Source organism: Martes martes, assembly GCF_963455335.1.
Source record: "Martes martes genome assembly, chromosome: 16".
NCBI classification, from domain to species: Eukaryota; Metazoa; Chordata; class Mammalia; order Carnivora; family Mustelidae; genus Martes; species Martes martes.
The window spans coordinates 23,112,145-23,132,049 of NC_137904.1; the positions used below are offsets into that span (position 1 = coordinate 23,112,145).

At 49.2% G+C, this 19,905-nt stretch overlaps 1 protein-coding gene across 2 annotated transcripts; it reads right to left on the reverse strand.

Annotated features, from left to right (window-relative positions):
* Nucleotides 1-13,796: 13,796 nt before the first annotated feature.
* Nucleotides 13,797-18,093, reverse strand: ERAL1 (Era like 12S mitochondrial rRNA chaperone 1). Of its 2 annotated transcripts, none has more exons than XM_080827297.1 (10): nucleotides 17,791-18,093; nucleotides 16,715-16,842; nucleotides 16,514-16,591; nucleotides 15,847-15,893; nucleotides 15,625-15,686; nucleotides 15,345-15,457; nucleotides 15,005-15,253; nucleotides 14,715-14,864; nucleotides 14,510-14,590; nucleotides 13,797-14,342 (listed from the first exon to the last, which is right to left on the reverse strand). In XM_080827297.1, the coding sequence occupies exons 1-10, from the start codon at nucleotides 18,071-18,073 to the stop codon at nucleotides 14,268-14,270; spliced, it is 1,266 nt and encodes a 421-aa protein (XP_080683423.1). In that variant the 5' UTR covers nucleotides 18,074-18,093; the 3' UTR covers nucleotides 13,797-14,267. The 2 variants fall into 2 exon arrangements, with proteins under 2 accessions (XP_080683423.1, XP_080683422.1); XM_080827296.1 differs by having other exon boundaries at nucleotides 13,797-14,390.
* Between the last annotated feature and the right edge of the window lie 1,812 nt (nucleotides 18,094-19,905).

Consider the following 19,905-nt stretch of genomic DNA (forward strand, 5'->3'; position numbering starts at 1 on the left):
TGGGATCATGACCTGAGCCAAAGGCAGACACTTAACCAACTGAACCACCTACGCGCCTTTAAAGATCTTTTTTATTTTTTTTATTTATTTTTTATTTTTTTTCAAAGTTTATACTTGGTCTTTAATACATTCTTCTGAAGAGATGTTTTGTAATTATTTTTTTTTTCCAATTGGCAAATAGTCATCATGACATACTGCTCAGGGATGCTAAGGTGTTGTCCATATGAGATATGATGATGAGCAGAAGACAGGAGCTCATAAAGCAGTAACAAATACATTCCATGTGATGGTTAATTTTAAGTGTCAACTTGATGGGGCCATAAGATGCCCAGACATTTGGTCAAACACTATTCTGCGTGTTTCTATGAGAGAGTTTCTGAATAAGATTTACATTTATCTGTAGACCGAGTAAAGCAGATTGCTGTCCATAATGTGAGTGAATGTCATTCAGTCAAGTGAAGACATGAATAGAACAAAAATGCTCTGAAAACAGGAGATCCTCTTGCCTGAATGCTTGAGCAAGAACATGGATGTCTTTTCCCCCTTTGGACTTGGATTGATCAGTGTATTTCTTGAGTCGCCAGTCTGCTGGTTTGCAGACAGGAACTTAACACCATCAAAACCCAGATATGTTAAAGATCTTTTTTAAAAAATTAAACTCTGAACCTAACATGGGGCTCCACATCACAACCCCAGATCAAGAGTCACATGCTCTACCAACTGAGCCAGCCAGGTGCCCCAGTCCCAAGGTTTCTTTTTTTAGATCTTATTCATTTGAGAGAGAGAGCACAAGCAGAAGGGAGAGTCAGAGGGAGAAGAAGACTCCCCCTTGAGCAGGGAGCCTGATGCGGGGCTTAATCCCCGAACCTGAAGATCATGACCTGAGCAGAGGGCAGATGCTTAACCATCTAAGCCACTGAGCCGCCCCCCAAAAGATTTTTTTTTTTTAAGATTTTATTTATTTATTTGACAGACAAGCAGGCAGAAAGGCAGGCAGAGAGAGAGAGAGGGAAGCAGGCTCCCTGCTGAGCAGAGAACCCGACATGGGGTTCGATCCCAAGACCCTGAGATCATGACCTGAGCTGAAGGCAGAGGCTTTAGCCCACTGAGCCACCCAGGCACTCCCACCAAAAGATTTTAAATTGCCAAACTAATTCTGAAACTTAGAGGGAAATGCCAAAGTACAAAGAATAAGCAAGACAAACTTGGAAAAGAGCAAAGTTGAAGGATTAAAACTATCAGATATCAAGACTTAAAGTTCTGGTCATTCGGACAGTATGAAATTGGTACATAGTAGACCAGTGCAATAGAATAGAGTCCAGAAATAGACTGACACTTGTTTTATGACAAAAGTAGCAATGCAGAGGACAGTCTTTTCAATAAAAGATACTAGACATTTGGGGCACCTAGGTGGCTCAGTCGTTAAGCGTCTCCCTCTCCCTCTGCTACTCCCCCTGCTCCTGCTCTCTGGCTCTCTCAAATAAATAAAATCTTTAAAAAAATACTAAACATCTGGAGGTGGGGGGATATTTCTTGAACTTGAACCTCACATTATACACAGAATCAGTTCCAGATGGATTGTAGATCTAAATGTGAAAAGTAAAATCATAAACATGAAGAAAGGGGCGCCTGGGTGGCTCAGTCATTAAGCATCTGCCTTCGGCTCAGGTCATGATCCCAGGGTCCTGGGATGGAGCCCCACGTTGGGCTCCCTGCTCAGTAGGAAGCCTGCTTCTCCCTCTCCCACTTGCTTGTGTTCCCTCTCTCGCTGGGTCTTCTATCAAATAAATAAATAAAATCTTTAAAAAACAAATAAACATATAGAAAATAACAGAATATAGGGACGCCTGGGTGGCTCAGTTGGTTAAGCGGCTGCCTTCGGCTCAGGTCATGATCCCAGCGTCCTGGGATCGAGTCCCACATCGGGCTCCTTGCTCTGCAGGGAGCCTGCTTCTCCCTCTGCCACTCTGTCTGCCTGTGCTCGCACTCTCTCTCTCTCTCTCTCTCTCTCTCTGACAAATAAATAAATAAAATCTTTAAAAAAAAAAAAAAAAAAAAAAAAGAAAATAACAGAATATATCTATGACTTTAGGGTAAGCAAACACTTTTTTAAGCAAACATTTTTTTAGACCAATACAAAAATCAATAACTTTGGGGCGCCTGGGTGGCTCAGTCAGTTAAGCGCCTGCCTTCAGCTCAGGTCATGATCCCAAAGTGCTGGTATTAAGTCCCATATTGGCCCTGCATCTGACCGCATCCTCACGAGAAATGCTAAACCAACCTCTCGAAATCCTGACCCTCAAAACTGAAACAGTGTGAGATAGTGAAAGGACTGTTCATTGTCTGAGTTTCTACATTTGGGGATGATTTCTTACACAGCAATAATGGGAAGGGCAGCCCAACCCCATTAATCTTTAGAGAAATGCAAATTAAAACAAAATGAAAAGAAAAAAAAAAGATGTCCCTACACACCCTGCAGAATGACCAAAATGGAAAAGATTGACAATTTCGAGTGCAGGTGAGGATGTGATTCAGTTAGGAATTTCATATACTGCCAGAAGAAATGTAGAGTAATGCAAACACTTTGAAAACCTATTTGAGGGATGCCTGGGTGGCTCAGTTGTTAAGTGTCTACCTTCAGTTCAGGTCATGATTCTGGGGTCCTGGGATCGAGCCCCGCATCGGGGTCCCTGCTCAGTGGGAGGACTGCTTCTCCCTCTCCCTCTTCCTCTGCCCGTATTCCCTCTTTTGCTGTCTCTCTCTCTGTCAAATAAATAAAATCTTTTTAAAAAAGAAAACATATTTGATGGCACCTACTACTGTTGAACACAAGCATATCTTTTGACACAACCATTCCACTCCCAACAGAAATATACATATGTGTCCATACAAGAATATTCTTAGCAGTATTATGAATAATGGCCTCGAAATTCAAACAAACCAATTGTTTAAAGATGGTAGAATGGGGCACCTGGGTGGCTCAGTGGGTTAAGCCGCTGCCTTTGGCTCAGGTCATGATCTCGGGGTCCTGGGATGGAGTCCCACGTCGGGCTCTCTGCTCAGCAGGGAGCCTGCTTCCCTCTCTCTCTCTCTGCCTGCCTCTCTGCTACTTGTGATCTCTCTCTGTCAAATAAATAAATAAAATCTTTTAAAAAAAAAAAAAGATGGTAGAATGAGGGGTGCCTGGGTGGCTCAGTGGGTTAAGCCTCTGTCTTCGGCTCAGGTCACGATCTCAGGGTCCTGGGATCGAGTCCCGCATCGGGCTCTCTGCTCAGCAGGGAGCCTGCTTCCCTCTCTCTCTCTGCCTGCCTCTCTGCCTACTTGTGACCGCTCTCTATCAAGTAAATAAATAAAACCTTTAAAAATGTATATTTAAAAAAGATGGTGGGTGGGGTGCCTGGGTGGCTCAGTGGGTTAAAGCCTCTGCCTTCGGCTCAGGTCATGATCCTGGTATCCTGGGATCGAGCCCCACATCAGGCGCTCTGCTCAGCAGGAAGCCTGCTTCCCTCCCTCTCTCTCTGCCTGCCTCTCGGCCTACTTGTGATCTCTGCCTGTCAAATAAATAAATAAAATCTTAAAAAAAAAAAAAAAGGATGGTGGAATGAGTAAAGTGTAGAATATTCATGACTTTGAATGCCATGTAGTAATAAAAATGAACTATTGATACATGCAACAATTTGAATCTTGCAAACATAACATTGAACCAAAGAAACCAGGCAGAAGAATACATAGTGTATCATTCCATTATCTGAAGTCCAAGAAGCAAGCAGAGCTAATCTATGGCATTAGAAGTCAGAATGGAGGTCACCTTTCGACAGGAAAAGGGGAGCAACTGAGAGAGGACACAGGAAGCTCCTAGGAATATTCTGGTAATATACTGCTTTTGGGGCACCTGGGTGGCTCAGTTGGTTAAGCATCTGCCTTCAGCTCAGGTCATGATCTCAGGGTCCTGGGATGGAGCCCCACATTGGTGCTTCTCTCTCTCCTGATCCCCCTGCTTGTCCTCTCTCTCTCTCTCCCCATCTCAAATAAATAACGTTAAAAAAATATATTTTAGGGCAACCCTGTCGGGACATCTCTCACTCTTTAAAGCTTTTTCTATATCCTTACTTAATAAACTTCTATCGCTTTACTCACACATTCCCACACACAAATATATATAATATATTAAAATATATTTTATACTGTATATTAATATTGTATAGTAAATAATATTATATATTAAAATATATTTTTTAAAAGATTTTATTTATTTGACAGATCAAAACTAGACAGAGAGGCAGGCAGAGAGAGAGGGGGAAGCAGGCTCCCTGCTGAGCAGAGAGCCCGATGTGGGGCTCGATCTCAGGACCCTGAGATCATGACCTGAGCCGAAGGCAGAGGCTTTAACCCACTGAGCCACCCAGGTGCCCCTATGTTTTTTATTTTTAAGTGATCTCTGCACCCAACATGGGGCTCAAACTTACAACCCTGAGATCAAGAGTTGCATGGTCTACCAGCTAAGCCAGCCAGTCACCCCATGTTTTCAGATATTAATGTTGTTTTCTAGCTGATTACTAAAATTATACATGTATATGTGTATACACACACACACACACACACACACACACACACATATATTTAACTCATTTAATCCCTAAGTCAACCCTGTGAAAAGAGCTCCTGCCCTCTGTTTTATCAGATGAGGACACAGAGGAGCCTGGAATTCAAGGAACTTGCCCAAGTCACATGGTGTCTAAGCCTGAACCAAGGCTGCAAGCCAGACTCCCAGACTCCATGCTCCTGCTCTTTTCATGCCTTCCTGCTGGACTTCAGGAAAGGGAGGCCTGGAGGAGTTGCAGTGGGGACTGACTAGGACTCGGTCCCGGTTAGCCTTAGTACCTGGGACTGCGGCTAGCCCGAGGAGATGACAGGAGCGACCCGGAAAAAGGCAGTCGGCAAGAAAACAGAGGACCAGCTGACAGGGGCTTAAAGGATCCTGCAGAGGAGGAAGCAGCCATGATGTGAGGGAGGAAGGAGAGGGATGATGTATCAGGACCTTTGCTGAAGCCAGGGGTCCCAGAGCCTGGAACCAGCCTCAGGAAGGGGGAGTAGAGAGGTAGAGAGTACAGAGCCTTTGGCCTAAGCCCTTAATGGCCTGCCCCAGGGTGGGTTGTCCCTTCATTTCCTAGGCTGCCATGGATCCAGGACGGGCTGGAGAGGGCCCAGTGTGTAGACTGGGCTCCTGGAGGACACAGGTGATACTGTACCCCACTTCCTTGTGCTCATGATTCTGGTCTTGGGAACTGGTTATGGGGGGGGCAGAGGCCTACCCCCTTCCCTGCTCTTCCCAGTCCCTAGGCCTGAGGGCCCAGCACAGAGGGAGTTAAGGGCCCTGGAACCTTTGCCTTTCAGGGGGCGGGGAGGCCATGGGGAACTGTCAGAAGGAGCCTTGTCTGGCCTGATAATCCAGGCTGCCTATCTCTTCCACAGCAGCTGTGAGGCGGACAGGTTGTCCTGGCAGGGAGGGAAGTAAGGGCCTGGCTGATGGCGGGAAGGATTTGAGGAGGGAGGGACACTCGGGCTCCCTGGGGATCCTTTCCCACCCGATAGCCACCTTCAGGACTGTGCCTGCAGGCCTCGTAGGTCAGGGCCCCAGTCCGAACGTGGGGGTTCCCACTGATCCAGAGACTAGGAAGTGGGAGCTGATGAATAAACAGACTTAGGGAGATGTTGATTGGGAAGTTTCTTTCTTTTTTTTTTTTTTTTGAAGTAGATTTCTCATTTTTTTATTTTTTTAAGATTTTATTTATTTATTTGACAGAGATCACAAGTAGGCAGAGAGGCAGGTAGAGAGAGAGGGGGAAGCAGGCTCCCCACTGAGCAGAGAGCCCAATTCGGGGCTCGATCCCAGGACCCTGGGATCATGACCCGAGCTGAAGGCAGAGACTTTAACCCACTGAGCCTCCCAGGTGCCCCTGATTGGGAAGTTTCTATTTCTGACTCAGTGTGTGTCTGGGCAGGGGTGCAAGGGGTACCCTACTACGGGCACCAGCATAGGCGTCTGGGCGAGCACACATGCCCATGGTTCCTGCCACGCTGGGGAGGGCCAGAAGGGAAAGGCCGCTGCAAAGCCAGGAGGGAAGAAATCCCACATCTGTGGAGCTCCTAGGATATGGGAGCCAGACTCTACCTAGAACTTTCCACCTCTACTATCTCATTCCATCTGCACACCAATCTTGGAAAAAGAAGCCGTTTAAAGCCCATGTATCTGATAAGAAAGCCAAGGCTCCAAGGGCAGGCAAGGGCTGGGGCTACCCAACAGGGAGGAGCGGAGTCCAGGGTCTGACAAATCTGGAGCTATGCTTTTCCCTGAGGGCTCTGAGTCCCTCCCTGGGGCAGGTGGTCTGGAAGAAAAGCAACTCGAAGGCATAAACCCGAAACTATACAGGCTAAGGCTCTGGTTTAAGCCAAGGATGGCGTGGGAGTCCAGGGCTGGTGAACCCCACATAGGGGCCTGGTCCACAAACGGCAGGAACCAGAAGAGGGAGGATTATTACTTGGCTGGAGCAGCTGTGGAAGAAGTTCAAAAAGGGGTTAGACAGGTGGGAGAATCAGAGCAAGTGGGAGCGAGGAGGGCATCCTGAGGCTTCACACACATTCATTCACCGAATCTTTCCCAGGGTCTTGTGGGGTGGGTATTACTGTCATCCCCATTTTAGAGATGGGGAGACCAGGGCTCAGAGCAATGAGACAACAGGCTCAGAAACATATTACTGGTAAGTGCCAAAACTCAGGTCTGATTCTCTTTCCTTTGAAACTCAAAAAGTTGGGGGTGCCTGGGTGGCTCAGTTCGGTTCAGGTCATGGTCTTGGAGTCCTGGGATTGAGTCCTGCATGGGGCTCCCTGCTTAGCAGGGGGTCTGCTTCTCCCTCTGCCCCTCACCCTGCTCAAGCTCTCTCTCTCTCAAATAAATAAATAGGGGTGCCCAGGTGGTTCAGTTGGTTAAGTGACTGCCTTCAGCACAGGTCATGATTCTGGAGTCCCAGGATCGAGTCCCATATCGGGCTCCCAGCTCCAAGGGGAGTCTGCTTCTCCCTCTGACCTTCTCCCCTCTCATGCTTTCTCTCACTCTCTCTCAAATAAATAAATAAAATCTTTAAAAATATACATACATACATAAAATCTTAAAAAAAACCCAACTCAAAAAGTCCCCACAGAGACACACACAAAATCCACCTCATTCGTAGCAAGCTTGTGCACAAAGCCTGGGGCCTGGGGTCTGGAGAGCAGAACTGAAGTCCTGCCTCACCTCCCAATATACTCGCTCATGCAGGCCACGCGTTTACTCCAGGAGCCTCAATTTCTCTACGATAAAATTGGCCCATAGGGGCGCCTGGCTGGCTCAGTCAGCAGAGTGCTCGACTCCTGATCTCAGGGTCATGAGTTCAAGCCCCACACTGGATATAGAGATTACTTGAAAATAGTCTTTACCAAACAAATAAAATTGGCATGTAGTCACCTTTTGGAGACTGATGGATGGACATTGGCAAAGTCCCCCAGAAGCCAGGGCTAGGACTCCACTGTGCCTGTTTGATCTTCAACACGTACACTCACTCATGGGGCTGAAAGGCACTGAGTGTGAGGGCGCACGGCGGGAACTCGCGCACCATCTGCGGGAGCAGCGTCTTTTCAGTGCAAAGGTGTTCTCTGAGCACCTTGCAGGACAAGACCCATGAGGGCTGGGGGGGCCACAGAGAAGATTCCAAAGGTGCCTTCTCCCAGGGTAACTGAGGACAAATAAGGGATCAGATGAATTCTCCGTGTAATGAGGGAAACAGAGCAGGTTCAAAGCCTGGACACAAGGGAACAGGTGTCGGGGAGGGTTAGGGGAAGCTTCACAGGCTGGCCAAGATGAAACCAAGCCGTCATCTCTGATAGTTGCCCTAGATCTCAAGCCCCAGTCCATCACAGAGAGAGTGGAGATTAGAACCGTGTTTCAGCTTTTCTTTCTTACACCTGCTGAGCTCCTAGGCAGCCTCTCGCTTTTGATCCCCTGTAGGTAAAGCAAAACAGGAAAGCAAGAACCTCCCAGAACTTCTCATTTAGTCCTTGGTTCCAGGATGAGTTTTGCTGCTGATTGTACTGTGAGTGGGACACTAGTGACCCTGTGACTTGGCCACCATCTTTGTGCACAACCGTCAACTCCATGGAACTTCAAAGAGTGAGGAAGAGGGGATTAAGAGCAATTTACTAGCTGACTCTTTTTTTTTTTAAATATGTGCGCTGTGTATTTCTGTGTGTCTGTGTATCTGCGGGCATTGCACATGTGTGCTGTGCACGTGTGTCTGTTCCACATGCTGTATGTGTCTGTGTATCTGGGAGTACCTGCTTTGCTGTACATGGGTTCCTAGGTGTGGAGAGGTGGACAGAATCCTGAGGCTTTGGGGGTGATTCATTCCCCTTCTCTGGGCCTCGGCTTCCTCTCCTCTATGAATGGATTACTCGAATTCCATGATTTTGAAGGATTCTTGCAGATCTGACCCTCCTTAACTTTGTCATTCACCGTACTGTTTAAGGATTTCAGCCAAAGAAGATCAAAATAAGAGTCAAGGGCTCGAAGCTGCTGCCCATGCAGGGACTGGAATTAGACATGAGAAGGTTAAGGTCCCAGACCAGTCCACAATGGCCTCAGGAGAGCCATGGAACTCCTAATCTGAAGCAACAGTTGTTAGAATGCAAGGTCATGGGCACCTGGGTGGCTCAGTCGTTTAAGTGTCTCCATTCAGCTCAGATCGTGATCCCAGGGTCCTCAGATCTAGCCCTGACTTCTCCCTCTCTCTCTCTCTGTTGCTCCCCCTGCTTGTGCTTCCTCTCTCAAATAAATAAATAAAATTTAGAATGCAAGACCAGGCCCAAGGAAATGGATTGTATCCCCCACCCCCATGCTGGCCAGGGAGAAGGTGCAGAGTCTCCATATGACTTCCGGAAGGGCTCTAAGGAGGCAAAGGGATGGAAGGGGGGCCATCCAGGAGACAGCTCTGGGCGGGAAGTGTCCTCAGGTCCTACTGTGCCATCTGCAGGCTCCTGATAAGAAGTGACACCACCCTGATAGTCTCAAGCCTGCTTATCATGGTCCCCAGACTACCCCACCCAGGCTCAGACTCTACTCCAGCCCACACCCTGATGAGAGCACCCTCCACCCCAGCCAGGGCCACAGCCACAGAATCTCTGGCGGGCTGAGATATCTCTCTTTTACCTTCAGGACCCCTGGTTTCTGCCCATGTTCACCTTTGGTCTTAGGACTAAGCACAGACCAGGCAGGAGCCTAGGCAATGAGTGGCATAAATCTTGGCTTCGCTGCATGAAGCCTTTACTCTGGTAAAGGACCCTGACCTGCTTATGAGGTCTCTGAGTAGAGGTGGTGAGGTAGGAGGGGTCGCAGGACAGGAAAGGGGGCAAGGAGCAGACATATGATAATTTCTCACCTGGCTAGAGGGCCAGAAAGGTTTCTCAGCCACATTTCTCAGTTCTTACAACTTGGTGAACTATGTGTTAACAGCAAAGCCCAGAGAAGTGGCACTTTGCCTCTAGTCACACAGCTAATGAGACAGAGGAAAGAAGGGAAGGACATGGACATTGGTTCCACAGGTGCATAACCTGGGAGTTTGATGAGCACTGTCATGACCCTGGTCACCCCCACAGGAGCTAGGTATGGATTGCTCCCATTGTACATACAAGAAAACTGAACCTGAGAGTGCTCGGTCCAAGGACACAGAGCTGGATGCAGGGGACGGAGTGTCATTCGGGGCCTAGAATTGCTTCCTTCCTTCCTTTCCCTCCCTCCCTCCCTTCTTCTTTCTCCCTTCTTTCCTTCCTCTCTCTCTTTCTTTCTTTTCTTTCAAGATTTTATTTATTTTTCAAAATATTTTATTTATTTGAGAGAGACAGAGATAGTGACAGTATGAGCAGGGAGTAGAGGGAGAAGCAGGCTCCCTATTGACAAGGACGCCAATGCAAGGCCCAATCCCAGGACCCTGAGATCATGACCTGAGCCAAAGGCAGATGCTTAACCCACTGAGCCACCCAGTCCTCCCTATTTTAAGCAATCTTTACACTCAGTGTGGGGCTTGAACTTACAACCCCAAGGTCAAGAGTCGCATGCCCCACTAACTGAGCCAGCCTGTTGTTCCAGGGCCCTTTATTTCTAAACCTGGGCTCTCAATGGCCTTGAGCAGCTTTCAAGAATATTCCATGAGGGGCATTTGGCTGCTTCATTTGGCTAAGTGCTTTGCAGGTAGCTAGTCACCAGAGTTCCCAGCTCTGAACTGGGGATGGCTGTTACTGTCTACACAGAAAACAGGAAGGGTCTGAGAAAAAAAGACTTGCCTAAGAGCTACAATTTTGTCTGCCTTCCTCCCCAGGCCAAAGTTTTTCTCCTCCCCAACATCACATCAACAGTTTAGCTCCCTGTCAGACATTTGACATGATCGGCCAATAACCAGGCCTGTCATTATTTGCCTAAATGATTAATCACACAAATAAACGAGCCCATAATAGGGAGATTTAACCAGCCAGAGAAGACTTCCCTGCCGAAGGGTTACTTACATATGAAGAGGAACAGGAGTTAACTAGATGATAAAGGAGGGAAGATTGTGCCAAAGGGAAGAGCAGGGCGCCTGGCTGCCTCAGTCAGGCCGGCGTGCAACTTTTGATCTTGGCGTTGTAAGTTCAAGCTTCATGTTGGCTACAGAGATCTTAAAACAAAATTTAAAAAAAACCCCACAAAAACAGTGACACCTGGGTGGCTCAGTCAGTTAAGCATCTGGCTCAGGTCATGATCTCAGGGTCCTGGGATTGAGTCCTGTGTAGGGGTTCCCTGCTCAGTGGGGAGTCAGCTTTTCCCTCTCCCTCTGCCCCTCCTCCTGGCTCATGATCTCTCTCTTGGTCTGCACTCTCTCAAATAAAAAATAAAAACTAGGGGTGCCTGGGTGGCTCAGTGGGTTAAAGCCTCTGCCTTCAGCTCCGGTCCTGATCCCAGGGTCCTGGGATTGAATACCACACCGGGCTCTCTGCTCGGCGGGGAGCCTGCTTCCCCCTTCTCTCTTTGCCTGCCTCTCTGCCTACTTGTGATCTCTGTCAATTAAATAAATAAAATCTTTAAAAAAAATAAAGTTAAAAAAAATATATTAATGGGGCGCCTGGGTGGCTCAGTTGGTTAAGCGGCTGCCTTTGGCTCAGGTCATGATCCCAGGCAGCGTCCTGGGATCGAGTCCCGCATTGGGCTCCTTGCTCGGCAGGGAGCCTGCTTCTCCCTCTGCCCCTGCCTGCCACTCTGTCTGCCTGTGCTCGCACTCTCTCTCTCTCTCTCTCTGTGTCTCTCTCTGACAAATAAATAAATAAAATCTTAAAAAAAAAAAAAAAAAATATATATATATATATATATAAAAAAAACAAAAACCGGGATGCCTGGGTGGCTCAGATGGTTAAGCAGCTGCCTTCGGCTCTGGTCATGACCCCACTGTCCTGGAATCAAGTCCTGCATCAGGCTCCTTGCTCTGTGGGGAGCCTGCTTCTCCCTCTGCCTTTGCCTGCCACTCTGTCTCTCTGACAAATGGATAAATAAAATCTTTAAAAATGAATAAATAAATAAATGCTAAAACCAAAACCAGGGGGAAGACCACGTGCCAACATTCTGTGGCAGCAGGAAGTAGAACATCTTCCAGGAACCAAAAGGTTTGGTCTCTCCTCCCACTCCCCATCTTGGCCTCATCTGCCCCTGCAGAGTTGGGGTCTAACTGCCTCCCAGCACACAGACCAGATTGTCTAGGATGGAGAAGGGGAGAGAGCAGAGCAGCAGATGTGTCTCCCAGAATGGGGGGTCTAAAATAATAGTTGCGGGGCACCTGAGGGGCTCAGTCAGTTGTGTGTCCAACTCTTGGTTCCAGTTCAGGATGTGATCCGAGGGTCGTGGGGTTGAGCCCTGCATTGGGCTCTGCACTCAGCCGGGAATCTGCTTGAGAGTCTCTTCCTCTCCCTTAGATCCTCCTACCCTGCATCCCCCCAGTCCTACTGCCTGCCCCTACATCACAAGCACATGCTCTCTCTCTCATATAAATAAATCTTTAAAAATGAGGGGCGCCTGGGTGGCTCAGTTGGTTGGGCAAACTGCCTTCAGCTCAGGTCATGATCCTGGAGTCCTGGGATGAGTCCCACATTGGGCTCCCAGCTCAGTGGGGAGTCTGCTTCTCCTTCTGATCCTCTCCCCTCTGATGCTCTTTCTCACTCTCTCTCTCAAATAAATAAAATCTTGGGGGCAAAATAAATACAATAAAATAAAATGAAATGAAATAAACAGACACCCCACCTCCCCCACCAGCTTCCTCAGAAGTTTCTACACTAGGAATCTTGCACTGAATACTGCCAGGCTCTCACTATAAGTGGCTTGAGCTCTCAACAGTCCCCTACCTGTTCTTATGCTGGCTCTCAGAAGAGCTTGAATCCCCCTGCCCTCAAATGACCCAGCAGAGGACCCCTCCACCCAGGGGAGCTTGCATGGCAGAGGTAGCCTAGGTCTACCCTCCTTGGGCTCTGCATAAACATAGGCAGGGGCCCAGGAACTGAAATTTAAGCCAGAGCTTGCCCCAGGAATCCAGCTTTCAGGACCCTTCCTGCTTTATAGGATTCAACTAACATTTCCACTGCCACCACACTAGTGCCATGGCCAAAACAACCGGCACCTGGCTATGGCCAACAATGAAACCCTAAAGGATGGGATGAGGCTGTCCTTCCTCCTCCCAGGCCTGGCAGATAGATGATCGACTTCAAGGGGACAGGACTGAAAGGTAGACCCTAGCCTTAGCAAGGTCTATAAAATCTATGGGAGAAAGGGCCTACTGGATAGAGTGGCCTGTCACCCTTGTTCCAAGGAGCCCAGCAGGGAAAGGGTTAAGAGGCCGGGCTTTCTAGAACCCGGGAAAGTGTCCCACCCAAGGGAGGGGCCAGTGGATTAAAAGGCGGGCAGCTTGAGTGGAGAGGCAGGGTCAGGGCCTCCTCACCCCTGAAGGCCTCCAGGTCTCCAGTTCCAGCTCCAGGTGAGTACCCTCTTCTGGGCCTGTCTGACCTGAGGGAAACTTCTGCCTCATCATGGTCTCTGGCTTCTTTAATTCCGACACTGGGTCCCCAGGGAGATCTCAACAGACCCTAGCTCTGCAGGGTTCTCCTGGCCAGTCCCCTTCCTTACCTGACCTTGACCACAGCCATCAAGGAGCTGTTGGCTCAGAAGCTATGGAGCAGGGAGGGGGGAGTGCTGTGTGTCCAGCACCAACCGGTCCTGTTCTGCCCCCAGCCCCTGGCTCTCCCTGCCTCAGTGCTCTCCAAGCCATGCTCCCTGTGCCTGCTGCGGGGCCCTGGCTGGGATATCATCATATACTGTAAGTTTGCAATGAGATACTACAGTATAGATGATGTACTAGTCCGGGTCCCCACAGCTCTGGAGCCAGATGAGGAGGGCAGGGGATGCTGCAAACCCACCAGGCTCGCCGCTCAAACTATCACAGCCTGCTGACCGCTGGGACACTTGGGGATGGCGAGGAAACCGTTACCATTACTGAGTTTAGTAATGGTAACGGTTCTCTTGCTGTACCCAGAATATGTGTCAAGAAGAGAGCTCAGGACCCTGGAGCAGATCACTGGAAGGGAGGGAGACTCCAGCTCAGACAACAGGGTGGAGGTGAGGGAATGGGTTTTCTCTTTCCTGTTCTAAAGAAATAAAGATGAGAACCAGTATGCTTGTCTTTTTTTTTTTTTTTTTTTTTAGTATGCTTGTCTTTTAATTTTATTAGCATTCGAGCCTGGAGAGAGGGATGGGGCGAGTGGCACTATCTCCCTTAGGACCCACAAGTCCTTATGCGTGGCTTTAAGGTAGAGGAACTGAGGGGATAGGAAAAAGCCCTCTCTGCTAAAACTGCCAACTCAGGGAGAAACTCTGGGTTCGATGCCAGCCAGAAGCAGAGTGGCATTGTTTCTACCAAAGAGCCAACTTCTAGACCTAAGCAGCTGGGATCCCAGGCAGAGGCACGACCCCGTAACTGAGCTAAGTTCCTTCCTCCAACAGATGTGGTCAGGCAGGGGCTAGGCAGACTCACTAAGGCCATGCCAGCCAGTCAGTCCATCAGGCAGTGCCCATGCCTCTTACCAGACCCCATCTCTGAGCAGGGGCCATCCTGGTCAGTGGCTCCTGCCAGCAGCTCGGGCTGGGATGCCATGGGAGAGGTAGCAGAGGGCGGTCATCTGAGAAGCTTCACAGAGAGCCGCAGCTGAACATCGCAGAGGAAGATGTCCATGAGATCGCGGCCCACCTCCTGTGCAATCCGGGAGATCAAGCGCCCCTTTGGACCAATCAGGATCCTCTGAGGGTGGGGTGAGAGAGAGACACACACACACAAGGCTGCTCTCGGGGCTCCTGAGAAGTGGAGGAAGAACCCCTGCCTAATGCCCTGGTCCTTTCTCCAAGCCTAACCCGGCTTACCACATGAGATTCTTTGAGCACCAGAAGCTTCTGTTCGATCACCAGCTCCCCGCTTGGCCCTTCCTCCCACATCACTGTCCTCTGTACAGGGAGACATCATGATTAGTCAGACAGACCCGTATTCCTAGCTCTCCAGGCCCCAGGTGTCCTGTCCTGGGTGCTGTGCCTGGTGAAAAGCCCCCAAATTCCTTCACTGTGCCCACACCTGCTGCACACTGTAGGGAATCTCCTGGGGCAGGTGCTCTAGGAGCTTCTCTCGGATGATGTTGGCACAGATCTCCTCAGGCGTCTGGCTAGTGAGGACTCCACTGTGGAATTCCCAGGGTCCTGGCCGGGCCTGTGCCAGAAGGTATTGCTGTGGGTACAGAGAGGGACAGGTGGGCAGCTCAGTCCCAACCAAGACTTTCCTACTCACTCTCACTACCAGGAGGAACTCCGAGGCTTGTCTTCACATGGTAGAAATCAAAGGCCAGGCTCTGGTCAAGGCTAACTGACCTTTAGTGTTTTCACATCCTCTTGGCTTAGGGCTGACAACATGAAGATCTCCTGGAAGTGGGGCCAGCCGATCCTCTGAGGGCCTCCCACAGACTGGGTTTTTGGGCCCTCAGCTGCTGGGCTGGGGCAAGGAGTGCCAGGGTGTGAGCGAAGGGCCTGCCTCATCTTGAGCTTCTTGCCGTTGACCACACCTTCAGTAAGGGCTGCTGTGAGCTCCAAAAGAACGGACTTCTGCTTCAGGCAATCTACCTGGGCATGGAGGATGGGCAGAGGGTGTGTGGTCAGCGAGATGGGCCCCACAGAGGAGAGTAGACCCCTTCATCAAGTAGGTGGTGCTCACCTTGTTCATGACAAGGATGCTAGGGACTTGGGAGAACTGAGTCAGGCACTGGAGCACCTGGGGGCTGAGCTGGTTCCGAGTCCACTTGTCTGAGACATCCACAAGGACCACAACTAGAAATTGGCAGGGTGGGGAACAGGACAAATATATGACCACTCTCTCCCCACCCCCCAAAATGTCCATGATATGGGCTCTGGGTCAACCCCCAACCCCCAAACTACCAGGAACAAGAGACCGTGACCATGTAAATTGGGCTTCAGATTCCCATCATGAGTCTAACCCAGATCAGCAGATTCCATGCTCTTCCATGGATCTTCCAACAAAGAAAGCTCCAGATGGTGCCTGAGGGACAGACAAACATAGGTCAGAAAGGGTCTTATGACTGATATACTCCTAATGAGGCATAGGGTATGATAAGAGGGTTTTCCAGACCTTATGGTGGAATCTCCCCACCTTCTCCTCAACACCTTTCCCTCTACAAACCTGTTTCCACAGCTATTACCTTTTCTGTTTAACAGGGCTGATGAGGCCAGGGGTGTCAAGTAGAATCTAAAATCAAGAAAGAGAGATACCCACCCCCCAAGATGGAATAATTATGACTAGCGAGTGAGAGAAAGGCCACCACTGATGTCAGGAAACTGCACCCACTCTAGGACAGGATGACTTTAGATTTTTACCCTTCAGCTTTGTTTTAATTCTAGACAGGATCTAAGAGAAAGATGGTGACTGTGAATATATGGAAGATTAGGAAGGAGTAAAGAGGGAAATAGATCTTTCTGACTAGAAGCCAGAGGGTGAAAAGTAGAGAGAACTGCACTAGGCCTAATGAAAGAGGAGACCCCCTTCCCTCAGAAAAATGAATCTTAGGGCACCTGGGTGGCTCAGTGGGTTAAGCCTCTGCCTTTGGCTCAGGTCATGATCTCAGGGTTCTGGGATGGAGCCCCTCATGGGGCTCTCTGCTCAGTGGGGAGCCTGCTTCCCCCTCTCTCTCTGCCAGCTGCTCTGCCTACTTGTGATCTTTCTCTCTCTCTCTCTCTGTCAAATAAATAAATAAATAAATCTTAAAAAAGAAAGTGAATCTAAACATTTTGTTCAGGTCTAACTGTAAGGGAGACCCTCTTAAGTTCACCCACTGTCCAGTTTGCTGGACTTCCTTTGAAGGTACCCACCACCTGGGCCTCTTTCTCTGTGACGACCCCCAGAGCTTGGCAGCGAGTGGTGTGCACCTTCTTGGAGACAGGGAACACCTGCCAAAAACAAAGAAGTCCCAGCTGAGTTCCCAGATCACTGTGGGACAACTCATGAAGAAACAGAAAAAAGTGACAGATGAAAGGGGCGGGGTAGGAGGGGGTGTCAAAGATGCAGCATACTTTCCGACCCAGCAGCTGGTTGGAGAGTGTTGACTTCCCTGCATTCGGGGCACCCAGGATGACGACTCGTAGGACCCGGGGGTTCTCAGGCATGTTGGGATGATGGACCAATAGGAGATCCTGCTCATCTGTGTGTGGGGTAGGGGCAGGAAGGAAGTGACAGGTAATGCAATCTGGATCCCCTCTCAGGTACTCAGTCCTACTGGCCCACAAAGGAAATAGGGAATACAAACTTAGTGTACCAGGTTGAAGCTGAGACCTGGCTTCGAGACTGTTTGCCCATTCATTTGTTTATATGATTTTCTCAATTCTCTAACTTCTCTAAGCTCCTTAGTTTTCTCACATGTAAAATGGGAGATAATATTAACAATGCTTACTTAAAACCTTCTGACGATTGGCAATTTTGCAAAAACTATCAACACAATCCCTGGCATTTAATACTCAATTACTGTGTGGAACTGTACTGTGTAGTTGTCCCTGATAAATGTATGTACATGTGTACACGTGTGAAAGCACAGCCAGAACAGATAAAGTCAGAAATCCCTCCAGCTCAGACAATCTTACCCTACTAAGGGTGTTATAAAGGCTCTGCAAGCTTTCTCAGTGTTTTTAAGTATTAGTTTCTTATAATACTGCATTACCATGACCAGTTTTTGTGTCCAGCCTCCCTACCAGAGTGTAGTCTATGCTACTTGAGAAACAGAGGGTGCTATTTCCTAGGTGTAACTCAGTCTCTTGACAAGGAGATGGGGCACTTATTGGATCCAGTTCGCTTCCCATCTCGGGACAGAGAGCCACAATTCTACCCTGCCCGTGTCCCTTCAATCTCCTGCTCTTTGTGAGCGTCTCTGATTGTGACCACATCGGTTCCCTCTGGCTCCCAACTCTTAGAACGTGGTATCTCTCTCCTGTGATATACTCCAAGGCTCGCCTCTCTCTCGGGGCCTCAAGGTCGTTTTACATAATATAGAACCAAAGATGATATCCCCAGGGACCGAGGAGTTTCCCCGACCCAGAAGTTTCACGTTTTCGCTAAAACGGTGACAGTCCGGGACAAGCCTATCTGGGCGCTTTACCTCTGTGCATAGACACGCCGGGAGGGTGAGAAGTCAACGAACTGTCTGGCTGAGAGAGTCCAAGGAAGCGGTCCAAGGCTGAGCTCTGGCCATAACGGCGAGAGGCAGAGGACAGGCGGGGACCAGAGAAGGCAGCGCCCGCGAAACAGGACACGCACCTCCGCTGACAGTCAAAGAGCGAGGAGAGCCGGACCCCCCGCTCCCTCGCGGCATTGGGGCCCAACTGCCGGACCCCTGACACCGCCCGAAACAGCGTAGCCGCGCGACGGCTGGGAGCAGCCATTACAGCCGCAAGGCACTCCGGGAACTGACCAGGAACTCACCTACGATTGGATAGGGCGGTGGAAAAGCGAGCGAGCGGAATGCTAGATTGGCCCAGAGTGCGGAAATACAGGGGATGTTGGAGGTGGGCTGGGGGAGAAACTGCTCCGGAGACTGACCAAGGCTAAGGGAAAGGAAGAAATGTGTATCTAGAGTTTGCGTGGACATAATGATCCTTTTGGACTCCCATAAATATCCTGTTTTCTTCGCCTCCTGCCGAAGTTTTGTAAAAGGCCCTTCGAGCCCTGAGAGACTACAGCTCCCATGAGGTCAAGCGGCAGAAATTTTTCTCTTAGCTTCCGACTTCTCCCAGCTGGAGAAACAAATGCATCGAAGGAGGGAAGGTCCTGGGAGCCGGAATGGGTGTCTTTTTAGTTCTCTCTGGTTTCAGGCTTGCAGGTTCTCTCCCAGTATCTCCCTGGCTTGTACTAGCGGTGGGCCGCGTTTTCCGACAGTCTGCACCTTTGCTTTATGTGAGCCTCCTGTAGGGAGTACTCCCTGGGTCGGTGTTCCTGAGGAGCAGTAGACCCGATTTCCCATCTATGAACCTCCGTTACTATCTTCTCCCTAAGGCCATTCCTTTCTGAGGAAAAACCAGAGGCTTTGTAAAGAGAGGAGAAGCTGCGTAGTCCCCCAGATTGCCTTAGCAGCCTGTGGAGCTTGATGTATCTTAGTCGTTTTGTGCCCTTAACCCTTAATCATCCTTGAAGTCTCTCAATCACACTCTTGAAATTGAGAGAGAAATGTTGCGGTTGTTGGAGAAATGGGGATTTATTCATATGCTGTGTACAGGCCGTGTACAGGTGCTGGGGATACGTGAATTAAGAAAATGGACAAAATGGACAAAATGGACAAAATGGACAAAAATGGACAAAAATCTCTGTCACAGGGCTTGTGTCCTGGAGGCCGTGTGTGTATGCGTGCGTGTGTGTGTGTGTGTGTGTGTGTGTGTGAGAGAGAGAGAGACAGAGACAGAGAGACAGAGAGACCTGACAGGAACAGTTCAGGTAGCATGGTCTAGGTGAAAACCTAAAGACAGAATGAAAGATGGGGCGACTGTCAGGTTCAGATGCAGCACCTGATCTCAGGCTTGTGAATTTGAGCCCAGTGTTGAGTTGGGTGTAGAGCTTACTTAAGAGAGAGAGAGGGGTGCCTGGATGGCTCAGTCGGTTAAGTGTGTGCCTTCGGCTCAGGTCATGATCCCAGGGTCCTGAGATGGAGCCCTCTATGGGTCTCCCTGCTTAGTGGGAGGCCTGCTTCTCTCTCTCCCTCTACCTGCTGCTCCCCCTGCTTTGCTCTCTCTCTCAAATATATAAAATCTTAAAATAGAGAGAGAATGAGAGGAGAGGTAATTGAGAAAATCCAGGGGAAAAAAATATATGCATCTTTTGAGGGGAGCAGAGCAAAAAGGAGTGGTAACAGAAGAGGGGGAGAGAAGTGGGGTTAAGAAAAGATTTTCTTTTCTTTTTTAAGATCAAAGATTTTTGTTTGCTCATGGCAATGACCAGGTAGAGAGGAGAAAATTGTTGGTATAGGACAGAGAGGGGAGAATTGTTGGGAGGGTGGAACCAACTGACTGGGCTGCTGTTGGAGTGGAGGCTGAGTGTCCAGAATAGCTCTGAGTGACACGGGATTGACAGAGACTGGGCATCTAAATGCACTGATGGTTTGCAAATGGCGCCAGGCTCCAGCTTTCAGTCTGCCCGCTCTATTAGCGGAAGAAACACCCTTTCTGGAACATGATATTCTGGATGTTCTTTGGGCATATGGGTGCCCAAAGAACAAAATACCACT

Excerpts from the sequence above, each read along its gene's own strand:
- ERAL1 (XM_080827296.1), bottom strand. The coding sequence starts at position 18,073 with ATGGCTGCTCCCAGCCGTCGCGCGGCTACGCTGTTTCGGGCGGTGTCA. Across the intron at positions 15,894-16,513 it reads CAGAGAAAGAGGCCCAGGTG|ATTCTACTTGACACCCCTGG; the intron begins GTGGGTACCTTC and ends TCTTGATTTTAG. Across the intron at positions 15,254-15,344 it reads GCATCCTTGTCATGAACAAG|GTAGATTGCCTGAAGCAGAA; the intron begins GTGAGCACCACC and ends CTCCATGCCCAG.